The sequence below is a fragment of the Xenia sp. Carnegie-2017 genome, unplaced genomic scaffold, assembly GCF_021976095.1.
Source record: "Xenia sp. Carnegie-2017 unplaced genomic scaffold, XeniaSp_v1 HiC_scaffold_14, whole genome shotgun sequence".
NCBI classification, from domain to species: Eukaryota; Metazoa; Cnidaria; class Anthozoa; order Malacalcyonacea; family Xeniidae; genus Xenia; species Xenia sp. Carnegie-2017.
The window spans coordinates 11,612,224-11,627,653 of NW_025813447.1; the positions used below are offsets into that span (position 1 = coordinate 11,612,224).

A 15,430-nucleotide genomic window follows, 5' to 3' on the forward strand; every position below is an offset into this window, starting at 1 on the left:
AGGGAGTGACCAATGGGAGTGACCGACATGATGTAAAAAAGTGCCTCATTGCAGTACCTAAATATCTCACCTAGCGAATAACCCTAAAATTTCTATAAAACAAAAACAGTGGATGGGTAAGCCTGCAAGTTTCGTTACGTTATGTAATGAAGGTGTCTATAAGAGATGGGCATTTTATTAGAGAGAGGAGTCTAATAGAAACTCACACTTGAAGGAACGGGTGTGTTTATTATATTTGATAGGGCTTTTACGGTAATAAACCTTTCTTTACGACTATATATATTTACATTTGATTTAATTATAATTATTAAAATGTTGTTAGATATATTTATATGTTAGCAAAAGCCATACATCGCAAAAACAAACTAGATAAATTGAGCTACAGAAGCTCGGATGGTTATTTTAGTCGGTGGGTAATATGTGGGTACATTCTTCAACATTGTCGATATATTTAATTTTAAAAAGTCACCAAATCAATTGGCCATGTGTTCGTTTTAGACCGGAGACTTCCATATCATTTTACGTCGATACGATAAGGAATATCTTACTCACCAAGATTGCTGAATCTTCCGATTTTCAAAATATCCTCCATGCTCTACAGTCGTTCCAAGCAATCTTTTGCAGTTATTCTTTCTTTATGATCAGTTGGCCAACAATCTTCCATGATTTTTGAGCTTTAGGATGAATGACCTCATGCTCTATATTTTTGGGACGATAACCTTCCCATATTTTTGTTCTAAAGTTTTCCCGTATAATCGGCATAAGTTCCTGGAAAGCTCGAACACCATACCACATTTCCCAAAGCATGATACCAAAACTGTAAATATCTCCAGCTTTTATTCTATGCTCTAAATTTTTTAACACTTCCGGTGCAAGGTAGATTAAACTTTTTTCAGTTTCTCGAAAATGACCGACAATTCCTATATCAGATATTGCTACTTTGTCGTCATCTTTTACCTAAAATAGCAATGAAAATTTTATAAGACCTTTTAAATCTCTAAGACTGGCTATAGTTTAAAAAAAGTTATGGAAAAAGTTATGAATCAATAACTTTTAATTATTCTCAATCTGTGAGCAGTGAATGTTTACAACACAACTTCCGATGATCCCCACAGCAAACAACAAATTATGAATACAAACCAAAATATTTTCCATTTTTAGATGTCGGTGAACAAGCCGTCTTTCGTGAATATAATTTAACCCATCAGCAATTTGTTTTGCGTATTTGAAATACTTAGTGATTGCTTCTCTGGTGTCATTTGATTTGGTCGGGAAAGCGTTACAGTTGAAAAGATGTTCACGTAAATTTTTCTTGCAAATTGGCATCACAAAAACGTAACGACATTTTGATCTGCCAGAAACTTCTATCTTGGTTGCACCCAAAAATTTAAGAACATTTTCATGTTTGAGATGCCTAGAGAGGGAAATAAAGATAATTTAATGCCCCAGACTGATGAACACAAATTTGACAAAAACAAATTTGCAGGATTTCTGTACTATATTGTCTATTTGACTGTTAGATTGTTTACTTAATTGTTTATACCATAACTGTTTATCTGATCTTAAGATGGATCTGATTAATTCAATAACAATTAAACAGGTAATGTACATTTATGACAATGTTGAGAAAAGTGGCATGAAAAATGTATGAGAAGGGTGATTCGTGGCGTACAAATGTCTTTGTATTTACCTTATCTTTACTTCCTCATTGAAATAAAATCTTGCATTGACATCATCAAATGGCTTGTTGAAAACTTTTACAGCAACATTTGCCATCTCGTATAGCGGAACTATTTTTAGGTGACCACGATATACCTGAGTGAACTCTCCCTCACCAATGAAATAGTTTTCTGTATTTCTCCATGTAAGATCACGTCGGTCCAACGATTCTGGAAATAGTTCTCTTCCCAAATCAATCATTTCTTCTCTCACACTTTTGGTTGTATCACCAATCTTCTCGTATTGGCTGTACATTTCATCATAATCGCGTGTTTCATCTTTTAACTTCTCAATAATATCCCTATCTGCTTTCATCAGGCGAGGTAGAAGGTTGTGATAGGAAAACACTATCTCTTTAGTTTTTGATATGAGTTGAGCAGCCTCTTCTATGACATCTTCTTCTCTTTTTGCCTGCAAAAACCTTTCAGACCGATGTTTCATGTACTTCACCGGATTTTCTAAGTACTTTTCATAGCGCATTCTATCGTCAATCACTCTAGCCAAAGCCATCACACCCATAATAGGTGCACCAAGGAATATTCCTGCTGCAGCAACAGGCAGCCAAATCGGCAAAGTTACTCCAAAAAAAACTTTGGTTGGCACAGTAGGAGTTCGGTTTCTGTAGTAATTGGCCTGGTCTTCTATGCTGTCGTCGTGACCAGATTCAAAGCGTTCAAGATCTTTTTTCAACAAGTTAAAACTTAAAAAAATAAATCACAATTAAGTTATATGCACAACGAAATAGCGTTTTTCACCAGTTTTCAATTGAAGTTTTGAAAAATGAAAGTATAAAATATCAGAATAAATAGCGTCATGTGAATATTAGCAATTCAATATTTAAGTTACTTTGAATGTAAAGATTTTAGCGTGCACATAAATCTAATCATCAGATTTATTAATTTGCCATTTTCAAAAACTGCAAATGTAAGCGAAGAGTCTCAGGTTTCAAAAAAACAAACCTTGTCAAATATTCATCAACAATTGTAGAATGGATTTTGGCATACACATGTTCTTTTTTTTCCCAAGCACACAACAAACTTAAATATTTTTTAACAATTGCCTTGTTGACATTTTCTTTTGTATCTTCCCATTTTTTCCTGCGAAGAGAATTTGCATAATTGAAATCCCAGGAGAAGAGCTGTTCTTCAAATTCTCTTGAATAAGTATGTTTTTTTAGATGGTCAGATAAAACTATTTCTTGACGTTGTAAGTTGTTCAGCAGTATCTCTGTATGTTCTTCATATGTTTGCTGAATTTTGTCAGCACGTTCACTTAATCGTTTCGCTTGATCACGTTTTCCCTGCAGATTACTAATATTCTTGTCAAAGAAGATGCTCGCCAGCTGGACAATTTTTGACATTATCATATCCAACCATCTGTAAAAGTATTAAAGAAAATATGTATTCGTTAGATCCTTGTAAACTACGAGAAAGTATTTATTCTTCTTTCTGTCAAAAACAGCACATGGGGTTAAAACAAAATATATTGTTTTCTTGTGTGAAAAACACACGTTGTTGTTTAATAGATAGTTTGAATATCCGAACAAAAACAGACATAAGCTTTTCGTATTTTTGCTTATTATTTAAGAAACATTGCATTCGCATGTTGTCGATAAGAAGAATACAATGAAAGATTACAGGGCATTAACTTTACAATGCAAAAAAGATAATGAACTGTAAACTTACTGCCAATGGTTGTAGAGTCTCAAATTTATTGATCTGAAAATCAGTTGATTGATACTTTCCAACAAGATATTGAATTCTGGTGTTATTCCACCATAATCTTGCACTTTGATAGCATCAGTTGCTGACATGAATATCACGTGTTTCTCTATATTCGCTATTCCCCAACATTTTCTTAGCTCATCGTACATATTTTGTTTCACCTTATTTTTTTCTACTTCATTTTTTCGTTTTATTATGTCCCATTTGTTACCAATAAACAGAGTACATTCAGTGAGGCGACTCACATAACCACCCTCACTGAAGTTAATTCGGTTGATTTTTCTAGCCATATCTTTCATCTAAAGAAAAAAGACGACAAGAACAAGAAACTGGATCTATAGATAAGACATAGCCAACGTTTAATTTATGACATCACATTGCAAATTTCTCTTGTTCATGAATAGCTTTCTTATATCAGATAAGTTGAATTACACAAGGTAAATTAAACCTTTTTATTTATCACATTTTCTCAACGTAAAAACGTGTAACATAAAGAGCTCTTTGATGTATTTGTTGAAATACACTACTGCTTTTTTATTTAAAAGGATTAAAGTTTCACCATAAAATCCCCCCTTTCGGATCATCATGTTTCCAGTATTTTCATCTGCTACTTCATGTAAACAGTAACAAGTAAATTCAAGTGCATTTGTTACTTTAAGTGCAGCTATATTTGTAAGCTAATGAAAATGGTACAAAAATTTCACTTTATGCAAAATTTAACGTGTTGATTTCAACAAATACCTTTATTTTTAAGTGTTGTTCAAGACCACCAGCACGAGCAATATCAATAACGTAAATATAAGCAAAGGCTTTTGGGAGATACGTCATCAGGATTGCATCCATTTCTTCAGAATGACCAACGCCTGGACTATCGACAATTATAACTCCTTGCTGTAAAAAAATTGCTCAAATTGAAATCTTCCGTATGCTAAAAAGTTGAATATAAATATACACGCTGGTGTGTGCTAATTTTTACATTATCTCTCGCCTGAAAATATTAAAGAAAAGGACAAAAAACTCTAAAGATCTCAGGACGAAAATATACATTATCTACTCTCATTTTTAATAATTTGCTTCAGTCATGGGTACAATTATCTGAAGTAATTTGTACAGCTGAATGCAAATACTTTAATCATAACTTTGCTGGCATTATATTGAATGAATCAAATTCAATTTAAATCGCACACTTTACCAAGATGGTTTATTTTTTTATAAACCCTTTAGACACATACCTTCAACAAATCATGAGGCAAATAAATCTCAAATTTATCAATTTTATCCATGTCTTTATTGGCTAGGAATGACTCAAGTTGCTCAGAAAGACTTTTTCCACAGTCTTCCTTGTTTTCAACAGGAATTGGCTCAGGTAGTGGACGACGCTTTTCATTATTAATACGTTTGTAGTGAATTGTGATTTGTGTTTGTTCTCCATAAGAAACTTCCCATATGTGTGAGGTGTTATGCAGAATATGACATGGTAGTATATCATCATTTAAAATCAAGTTTATCATTGTACTTTTGCCAGAACTTGTTTCTCCTGCACGAAAAGGGTAAAGTTGTTTATATTTATAGTTACATGATAGCAGTTATCATGTGCATGTGTACTAGCTCTATTTACGATTTTAACGGAATGTAGAGATTTTCCTTGTCATTGCCAATAGGAAATAATAAATGAACTTATTTGCAAGCGTAAGCATAAACTGTATAGTACCACAGCTGACGCAATATTTTCATTCTTTATGTTTTGCTTTGTCGTACTGTGTTGCGTAGTACACAAAATAGGTCGAGAAATTGGTGCAAAATCAACATACTTTCTATTGATTTTATATGAAGATAAGTAGCTGCGTGCAATCTTGCTTCGAAGCATCAAAAATCGAGCCTTTTTCAACAACTCAACAATTCAAAATCCAATAATTATTGTTTTTAAAAGTTGTCAAATAATTTGCTTTAAAACACGATGTTTTGCTACACATTTAGAATCAAAAAACGGTGCAAAACGATGCAAACGTATTTTTCTTACACCTTGAATTCATGCACCAATTAAGTTCAAAAACAACACGATTCAAAGATATAGGAACAACATAGTTTCACAATATGTTTACGCTAAAATGGTTTAGCTACGCATTAGTGACTTTACTTTTGAATAATCCAAATATGTCAAAAGATTTTATGACTTACCGGCAATCAGAAGATAATACTGAGTTTCAACTAATTTTGATCTCATATGAGAAAGAATGCCGTTCACTGTTTCATCTTTAGTGTCGAGGCCAAGAAGACCTTCCAAGATTGACAAGTCTACATTTGCAAGTTTTTCCAAACAATACTCCAATCTTGTGTAGAAATGATCCAACTTTTGCCTTTTCTCCAAGTCATTACACTTTGCGTCACAAATGATCTTAAGACCCTACACAGAATTGCTTATATTATTAATGCAGTTTGAAAAATGTTTTTAATTTTTATTTGCTCATTGCGCAAGAAATTTATAAAGTTACCTCTCTCTATCAAATGCTCCTATGGTAAAAACACATCTGTATTATTTAAAAAATTTTTGGTTGCTAATTAAAACGAATGGTATGATCTAGTTCTTTATGACTATAAATCTGTTTCTGTATAGTATTGACAATCCCATTTACAGTAATGGAAATTATGTTTAACGGCACCTCTTGGAAGGTCTGAAAAAAATGTCGCCCACCCAGTATGATACAACAAATAAAAAATATAACAATCAGCAGTTGCAAACGTGATTACAACAAAAAGATATGACAATCGAGCAGTTTGTAACAAGATGGATATTGTTGATAAATAGATACAATTATAGAGCCAAATTATTGATTCAATGTGCTAACTTCCGAGAGAAAGAGAAGGATGAACGTGAACATGCGTATTTGTCGTATTTTTAAAATATTCTGCAATTCACCGTCAGGTTACTCATGAAAGTTGCCTTTACTGCTAATTTTCTAACTTAAGAAGGTCTGGATGTCATCTCGAGATTCTGGGACTTTTTAAAGCTGTTTTTCATTTTAAAAAATCAATCTTCGGGATTTTGTATTTTGATCATATTCAAAAAGATTTCCATAATTTTTACGTATAAACTATAACTATTTACCGAGATTCCAGTAGAATAATGTCCGCTACCAGAGCTTTGATGTTCAAGAATTTTTCGAAGTAGTTCTTTTAACTGAGTCTTGTTGAGATCTTCGTCATATTTTTCGTTTAAGATTTCAAAGACCTCCAAAACTTCCGCCAAGGTTTTCAAGTCATCGACATTTTTTCGTGGCATATTTGATGACAAAACTGCTCTTCTTTGTTAGAATTGCGATAACAACAAACAAAACCAAGCTCTTCCTGACGATAGAAAAGAGCAAAGTAGGTGATTAAATTGTGTATGCTACGTACTGTCCTAAATTATAATAATGCAATTTTCTTAATGTACATTACTTAATATCGTAATTCCATCAAATAAAAGCGTTTGTTGAGCGCGAATGAGATACAGCTTTAAGCTTTTCATTCGTGCAACTTTAAAAAATAACAAATCACATTCATACTGGAGCAAAGAGGAAATAGTGGAATCATATTTTATTTATACTTAAATTAGCTAATATCAAATATTCTTTACCAATTGTATTCGTCAATCAAGTTCAACTTTCAAATTAGCCTCAAGTTCTTCATGTTATACAGGTCAGAGAGTATTTACAAATGAAAATTTATCCGCATGCTTCAAATGCTCTCAGCTTTCCTAATTATTTGATTATAAAACAGATGTAATGTGTAATGTCTTCCGGTTCAGAATTCCTCAATTTATTTGTGTAAATTCAAGCATTGCAATCAAATTTCACAAGGTTTAAAAAAACAATGCAGCGCACCCACGTTAACTGATGCCCACAAAAGCATTGGTAAAATATTTTCGTGGCCGTCATGGGCGCAAGACCGCCCACAGTACAAGCTATTGTTATTAGCTTTCTTGCTAGCTTGCAGAAATGGCAAAACTTTCATAGCTGCATGATTGTCAAAAATGGAAATAAAAGAGTGATGTTCACTTTTTAAAATTTCGTAGTCTCGTTATTGTTGAAACTTTGCATATTAAAACATTTAGTTTGAACGTAAAAAACGTAACTGCACGAGCTGCCGTTTTCCACTTAAAGATTATGTAAAATTTCTTGAGGAAATCTTTGCACCGTTTTTTCCTGTTCAAACAACCGTCGATATCCCGAGAATGTAATTGTGCCACTACATGTAATCTTCGTCACTGACCATACTTTGTGATTGGGAAAGTCCCTACAAGTATACTATGACGTAGCCTAATGACGGACTACACAGAGTAGCGCAATTTCTCTTCTTCGTTTGTAAAAGAATACTCTTAATCACAGTGGTAATAAATGATTAAATCTTAACAATCGACAAAATTTATTCTAGCCAAGTTCAATAGACTTGCGAAAGACGATTGATAGATTGTCTCATGCACTAAGAGTATTGTATGGTGTTATTAAACTATGGACCAAAAATGTATAAAGATGTAATAAAATCATTGTCCACTTGGATGTGAGGCCAAATTTTTGTCAGGGAAACTTGCAGCAATATCGGATCGAGATAATAAGATAATTGACGAATAGTGACGATCCAGGAAATTTTACAGTAAAAATTTTGATAAATTTTCTACATCAAATTGAAATTCTTTCAAGCAAGTGACTCGTTTGATTAAACCTCGTACTTTAAATGATGGGTATTATCAAGAAAATTTAGTATTAATTTTTTGGAATATGTTTGACGTTATATGTGTATTAGCTACAACGGCAAAGAAACTAAATAAAAGTCTTCATTGTTGTACTTACCAATAAAGTATGTATAGTTCTTCAGCCAAATTTTAGCTTCTGTATTATGTAGCTATAATTCCACAATCAAAGTTGTTCCTGCTATGATATGAGCGCATTTAGGATTATGCTTTGACATAAATTTTTGTCAGGTTTAGTGCGATGAGTTCCGCTATCATGCAATTTCTTGGTACAAATTCTCAAGGTTTTGATCCTGTTATTATTCAAGAATGTTTGCGTATAGAAAATTATCTGCATGATGAAGTGACACCCCGCTGTCATAATTTTCGAGTCATAGCTACAGATTGTGTAATGTCTTCTGTTTAGCGCAATTATTTTTGTTAAAACTAATACTAAAATATATATTTTATTGCAATCTCGGGAGTTTTCATGGTTATGAAATGGGCCAAACGGTGGCAACGTTGGCAATGTTAAAGTCAATCAAAATGAATAACTTTTCGAACTATATAGTTTGAATAGCTTTATAACTGAAACAACTCCGATCATGGAGTTCGACGTATGTACCTTACCTAGTTTATCATTACTTACCAAAGTATTTTTACAAATAAAAGCCACTCGCGGTCTATACGTATGTAAGTTTGGTTTAAAACACATATTTATTGCTGTGTGATACACTTGTTACAAAGAGCTTTGTCTAGCAACAAAATTCTTGTATTGCAAATAAATGTTAAATGTCATTGAAAGAATGAAAATTTGATCTTTCAATCATAGTTGAAACCTAAGGAAAGCTTGAAATTTTTCATGTTACAACGCAAAATATGTTTTAAATCAAAAATTGACAGGTGTTCTTTATTAAAAGTCTTGTTAGAAGTTCTCGCATTTTGAATTTTTATGATTCGAAAATGCCCTAGATAAAAAAACAAGATGCATCAAAGAACACTTATTCTTTTTATGCTTAGGAATTTAATAAATAAATATAATAAAATGAATAGATTTTGGTTTGCTACAACTATGGTTTTAAAGAAAACTTTATAAAGTATAGCAACGTGATACGGGGCGCTGTTAAGACAAAGTTACGGAAAGCCATTTTTCGTCAATATTCAATCGCTCGTATTGTTTTCAACAACATAAACGGTTCTGAAGTAGATACATTTAACAGTCCAGAAAAGATAAAAATTAAAACTAATCATTTCTAGATACCACGGGCCTCTCGAAAGCCGGACCCCATCCAATTTTTAACGGATCAATCTTTAGCTTTAGCATTTACTCTAAATTCTCACTTAAGTAACACAGCATAAATATTTTGTCTAACTCACTAGATTTCCTGTAATTACTATAGTAAAGACCACAAGTTTTTAGTCTTTGCTTGTCAGTAATACGTGTTTTACCTTCTATAGATAAAGCTGCTACTGCTTCCAACATTACAAATAGAATACAAGAGAAATTTACCGTAATTATGAAGAATACAATTTAATAAACCGTCCAAAAAAATAAAAGTTCTTGGCCTTTTAAGGCTCATAAATTTTAACTTTTGGAGCAATGCACGTTAACGGTCATGTGATCACCAAAGAAATGATTTCCACCAATAAGAGAAATTGACTTTTGCAATGATGGAACTAAAAACAATAATGATCGTTAAGTTTAAATATTGATAGAAAAACTGCCCATTTCTGTGATTTTATAAAATATTAAGAGCGTTGTGTTCAATAAGTATCTTCAGGTTCAAACAAGTAAAAAGTATTGAAGAACCCCCTTGACAATGGATAAACTCGAAATGGAAATCTAGTCTGCCTCATTGCAAAAGCAAAACAAAATATTTTAAACTTGCGCAGTGGATCTAGAAAAAGTTTATGAAACATAGAGCTTGAGTCATTGGTAATATACTTAATTTAATTAAACAATGAAAGTTTATACTTTCAGTTTCTTCTTTCATTAGATCGGAAACACTCTCCCACTTCTTCTTTCGAGATGGAGTCTCTGATTGACGTTTGTGCTGTGAATGTTTTGGAAAAGTTAACATTGTAAAGACATGCAAGGAGACAAATACTATAGACAATCAATTTCTAATGCTCAACGCTTAGGTTGCATTGGCCGGATGCACGAAGCTTAGGTAGCTCTATGTAATGGATAGAAAATTTTTTAAACTTGCGAAAAAGATGTTTGTATTTTCGTTACGATAGAAAAGTTTTGTAATCTTAGAAGCAATATTTTATTTCAGTGATTGCTCAGGTCAAGCAAATTTTTAACCGTTTAAAAATTTGCTATGCAATAGATAACGTTATCCATGCTTCATGCAACTAGCCTCAGTTAAACATTTAGGTATTAAACAGAATTTTCTTTAATTTTTGCTTTTTTCATTACTCAAATCTCCCAGTATTCAAAATGCTTTTTGACAGATTTTGTCGTTCCTTCATCACAACAGAATTCACACACTTTTGATCAAAATAATTCAAAATTTTGGGACTGAGTTTAAACAACTTAATTACTGGTTTGAATCATAACTAATCAATTTTTGGTTTGTTTGAGTTTAGTCGGTTAATTGAGTTCACTTTGAACTTCTGGCCATTTCGTATAAATTTTCTTGATTACAGTTGAATCAAAATGTTATAAAACTAGCAAAACTATGGCAATTTGAAAAAGATCAACTATTACACGAACGAAGCATACAATTAAAACAATATACTAAAACTTCTGCTTTGTTGAACAACTAGTTAATAAGCTTACCTCGAAAGCACGCAATTCATCTTTCAATCGTTCCAAGCAATCTTGAGCTGTAATTCTTTTTGTGATCTGTCAACCAACAATCGCTCATAATTTCTTGTGCCTTTGCTGGAATGACTGTACCGGGAATTCCTTTAGGACGATAACCATTAATGATCTTCGGTTTGAATTCCTCTTTTACAATCGGCATAAGTTCTTGAAAAGCCACGACACCATACCACATTTCCCAAAGCATGATACCAAAACTGTAAATATCAGCTGCTCTTGTCAAATTTTCCAAGTTCTCTAGTACTTCTGGTGCATGGTAAATTATACTTCTTTCAGTTTCCTTGAACTGACCCACAATTCCAATGTCTGATATCGCTACCTCACCATTTTCTTTAATCTAATAATTTTGCACAAAAACAGAAAACTTAACTATGTATTGCTGGCGTTTTGATAGAACAGGTCTATTAGTTTAAGTGAACAACACAAAGAACTTGAATTAGAATTATTGAAAAAATCCTGTCTGAAGAGACAGTTTGCTGTCTATCCATCGATACACTATAAATGCGATTACGATGAATGAAACTTTATTTAGGCACAATTGTCTTTCACTCTATTAAAATAGTCAAATTAAATGATCAAATATGAAAAGTTAAATTTATAAAAAATTTCATATTTGAACTCGCATGTTGTTTTGGGTTGTCATGCTGTGTATCATACAAACCATTATATTTTCCAACTTTAAATGACGATGTACAAGTCCTCTATCATGGATGTAATTTAGTCCATCAGCAATTTGCTTAGCCCATTTGAAATACATCATGGTTGCATCATTGTTTGATTTGGTTGAGTTCTTTTCATTATCTTCAAAAATAATCTTTCGAAGATTTCCTTTACACCGTGGCATTACAAAAACATATTTATAGTCGTATCGAGGAAGTTTTTTCTTGATTGCACCCAAAAGCTCAAGAACATGTTTATGTTTCAAATGCCTTCAACAAGAAAACGTTTGTTCAGAAATTATTCATCTCATTGAACGTAACCTAAATGGCAGCTCTCTCATATTTTTAATGCACAAATTTCTACATATTACTTCAACACTGAATAGCTATGATCTATTAACGATAATTTCTTTGGGAGAGATTCTTTTTTGTCCACCCAGGGCAGGTACTGCCGTGTATTTATTATGAGAATTCAGATTAATAAATACCTTATGTTTATTTCTTCATTAAAATAGAATCTTGCATTTATGTCATCAAAAGGCTTGTTGAACACCTTTACAGCAACAGTGAAAGTTGATTTTGAGACAGTTGTTAATTCTCCCTCGTAAACTTCAGCAAATTCACCACCACCAATGTGAGAATCTTTTTGAGATCTCCACTTGAGATCACGTTGATCCAATGTCTCTGGAAACAGTTCTTTTCCTAAAGGAATAATTTCTTTTCTCATTTCTTCGCTCTTGTCACGTATTGGATTATATCGCACCAACAGTTTCTCCTGCTCTTGTATTCTATTGTCCAATTGATCAACAATTTTTCTGTCAGCATTAATGATAAGTGGAATTAGTTTGGAATATGTATCCACAACCTCTTTGGTGTTCATTACAAGCTCCCTAGCTTCGTCTAGAACTCTACTATTTGCAATTGATATTTTTGCGTTCAAAAACTTTTCTGATTGATCTTGGAAATACGTCAATAGATTGATCTGTTTAAACATCCTCAATGCATATCGTGATGTGCGGCGTTTTCTAAACGCAAATATCTTGCGCACCCCCTTTTCACCCAAGGGCTTTGCGTCTAATGTACCATTTGGAGTCCAAATTGCAGCGGATGATCCCATTAGAACAGTAGCTGGCAACGGCTGACTGCGATTTTTAAGATATGCGACCTGCCTTTCGATATTGATTCCATCACATACGATGCGTTCAAACTCTTCTTCCAACAAATTCAATCTTTAAAAATAGTCAAAATTTAAAAAAAAATAGTAATGAATAAAATTTCGTCTAACTTTAATGCTCGATGCCATTTAACAGTGACACCATGTAACTTTGATACCAATTTTCTAAGGCCAACATATACGTTCATAAACGTATCAACAAAAAAGTTATGGGAATCAGAAATCACTAATAACCTTTTGGCAATTAATTTTTGAAATCTTCACACAGCTAGTCATAGCAGTGTGTAGTTGGGTGTTGATATTTTACAAAAACAACACAAAAAAGGATTATTTGTTTACAGTTTGCAGAAGTTCAAAGAAAAAGAACAACCTTTTTAAGTAGTCATCAACAATCTTGCTGTGAATATCTGCATAAATTTGATTCCTTTTTTCCCATTCATTCAGCAAACGTGAAAATCTTCTGACAATTGCGTTTTCCACTTTCTCTTGTTATATCGAAATTATTTCCGTAGAAATGAAAGATCATTTCTATCTCAGCCTTTTCCCACATAACAAACTGCATCATAAAGTTCTCAGATTTAATATGTTCTTTCATTTCCATAGAAAGTCGTTTCATTTGACTTTGTAACTCAAACTTCATCGTTGCTCGTTCTCTTTTATCTTTCGCTTGAAGTTTATTTGATCGTTCTTTGATTGTTTGAGTCCGTGCAAAAATCTCCCTTGTTGTTTATTTGCAGTGATGATAAAGGAATCTGCATGTTTGAAGATTTTTGATAGTATGAAATCCAACCACCTAAACAGTTTATGGGATATAGAATATGAGTAATTGCTAATACTGAACATCATAATCAGTTTCATATAAAATGAAAATTAAAATTTCAAAGCAATGTTGGAACTTACTGCCAATGGTTGTAGAGTCTCAAATCAATTGACCTAAGAATCAATTGATTGATACTTTCAACAATAATTTAAACTTTGGGGTAATTAATCCATAGCGCTGTACTTTTATAGCATCTGTTGCCGACATGAGTAGCAAATGTTTGTTGATATTTGCTATATCCCAGCATTCACTGAGCTCTTTGGCAACATATCTTTCACCGAAGGTTTCTCTTTCTCGTCTATGCGATCCCATTTATTTCCAATAAAAAGTGTGCACTCAGTGAGACGGCTGATATTTTGACCAGCACCACAACGTAACGTATAAATTTTTGATGCCATATTTTTCATCTATAAAAAATGTATGACAAATTGTTACTGTTTATATGGAAGAGATGAAAAGCTAATGTTAAAAAATAACTGAATTCGCTCGTTTATGCACCTACAGGATTGAAAACAGTTTAAAGCGAAATTTCTAACTAAACCAGATCCACCTGTCAAAGCCAAATTATCATATGATCTTCCCAACTCAATTCCAAAAATAGCTTAATGAAGATTTTTTTAGATTGTTATACTCTAGTATGTTTGCTGACAAAGATACAAAATGCCGGGATTTCTTAGTAAAATATAGCTTGTTTTACATACCTTAAGTTTTAATGGTTTGGTAGACCACCAGCATGAGTAACATCAATGACATAGATATAAGCAAAAGCATTTGGTAAATAATTCATCAACAATGAATCCAACTGATTAGATTCACCCAATCCAGGACTGTCGACAATAACAAGACCTTCCTTAAAGAAGTTCAGTACAAATGAATATATGCATGAGAAAGGTTTCAATCAGTTCTCTTTAAAAAACCTTCTTGAAAGGTCTATTAATTATTATTTCATTAATAGTGAAAAGCAGAGCAGAAACTCTCTGGTTTTTAAACACAAGCGATAAAAGTTATGAAGTCTTTGCTACATACAAGAGGCTGTTTTCTAGGCAACAACTTGGCATTATCACACAAATTAAACATTTCATTTCATGTCCCACATTTCTAACCTTGAGTAATGGATGTGGCAAATAAATTTCCACTCTTTCGATTTTATCATTTCTCTATCGTCCTCTTCCTTTAAAGCTACATGGCTTTAACTGTTCAGCAAAACTCATGCCGCACTCTTCCTTGCTCAGCAGAGGAATTTTTTGAGATCCTTGATTCTTTTTATGGACAACACACTCTTTATTGTCACCATATTTGACTTCACATATTGTTGAGGTCTCTTTTAGAATGTTGTGTGGTAGTACATCATCTCCGAGAATTAAATTCAACACGGTGCTTTTCCAGAACTAGTTTCACCTAAATATGGTAATTAACCTTTGATTTTGTACATTGAGCAAGCTCTATAAATTAAACTTCTTAATTTGATTCCATGAATGAAACAACGGCAATACATTTTTCAAAAGCATTGCTTTATATTAATTTAAGGTTTGTGTGACACCACTTACGACTTTTTCTTACAAATAAAGATTTCTCTCACCAGATATCAAAAGATAATACTCCTTTTTTTGTAAACTTAATTCCATGTCTTTTAGATTGTCAATGACTTCTGTATCGAGGCAAATTCTTTCTTTTAAATTCGATAGATCGTCTTGATTAAAACCTTTTAGACAAGATATCACCTTTTCGTAGAACTGAAGAAGCTTTTTCCTTTTTTTTTCATCATTAGATTTTGCATTTGATAAGACTTTAACTCC

At 32.7% G+C, this 15,430-nt stretch overlaps 2 protein-coding genes across 3 annotated transcripts; both read right to left on the reverse strand.

Annotated features, from left to right (window-relative positions):
• Positions 1 to 208: 208 nt before the first annotated feature.
• On the reverse strand, positions 209 to 8,490 carry LOC124433905. Of its 2 annotated transcripts, none has more exons than XM_046983755.1 (10): positions 8,273 to 8,490; positions 6,550 to 6,788; positions 5,622 to 5,847; positions 4,676 to 4,980; positions 4,185 to 4,334; positions 3,405 to 3,742; positions 2,679 to 3,095; positions 1,691 to 2,419; positions 1,141 to 1,414; positions 209 to 957 (listed from the first exon to the last, which is right to left on the reverse strand). In XM_046983755.1, exons 2-10 carry the CDS (start codon positions 6,721 to 6,723, stop codon positions 625 to 627), a joined length of 2,946 nt encoding a protein of 981 aa, XP_046839711.1. In that variant the 5' UTR covers positions 6,724 to 6,788; positions 8,273 to 8,490; the 3' UTR covers positions 209 to 624. The 2 variants fall into 2 exon arrangements, with proteins under 2 accessions (XP_046839711.1, XP_046839712.1); XM_046983756.1 differs by lacking the exon at positions 8,273 to 8,490 and adding an exon at positions 7,060 to 7,168.
• Positions 8,491 to 9,444: 954 nt separating this feature from the next.
• Positions 9,445 to 14,041, reverse strand: LOC124435281 (focal adhesion kinase 1-like). The gene is given in 10 exon segments (XM_046985218.1): positions 9,445 to 9,828; positions 10,127 to 10,205; positions 10,937 to 11,318; positions 11,643 to 11,910; positions 12,129 to 12,869; positions 13,264 to 13,534; positions 13,537 to 13,607; positions 13,651 to 13,709; positions 13,770 to 13,906; positions 13,909 to 14,041. Coding segments are annotated over 8 exon segments (2,046 nt in total). The 3' UTR covers positions 9,445 to 9,828; positions 10,127 to 10,205; positions 10,937 to 10,952.
• Between the last annotated feature and the right edge of the window lie 1,389 nt (positions 14,042 to 15,430).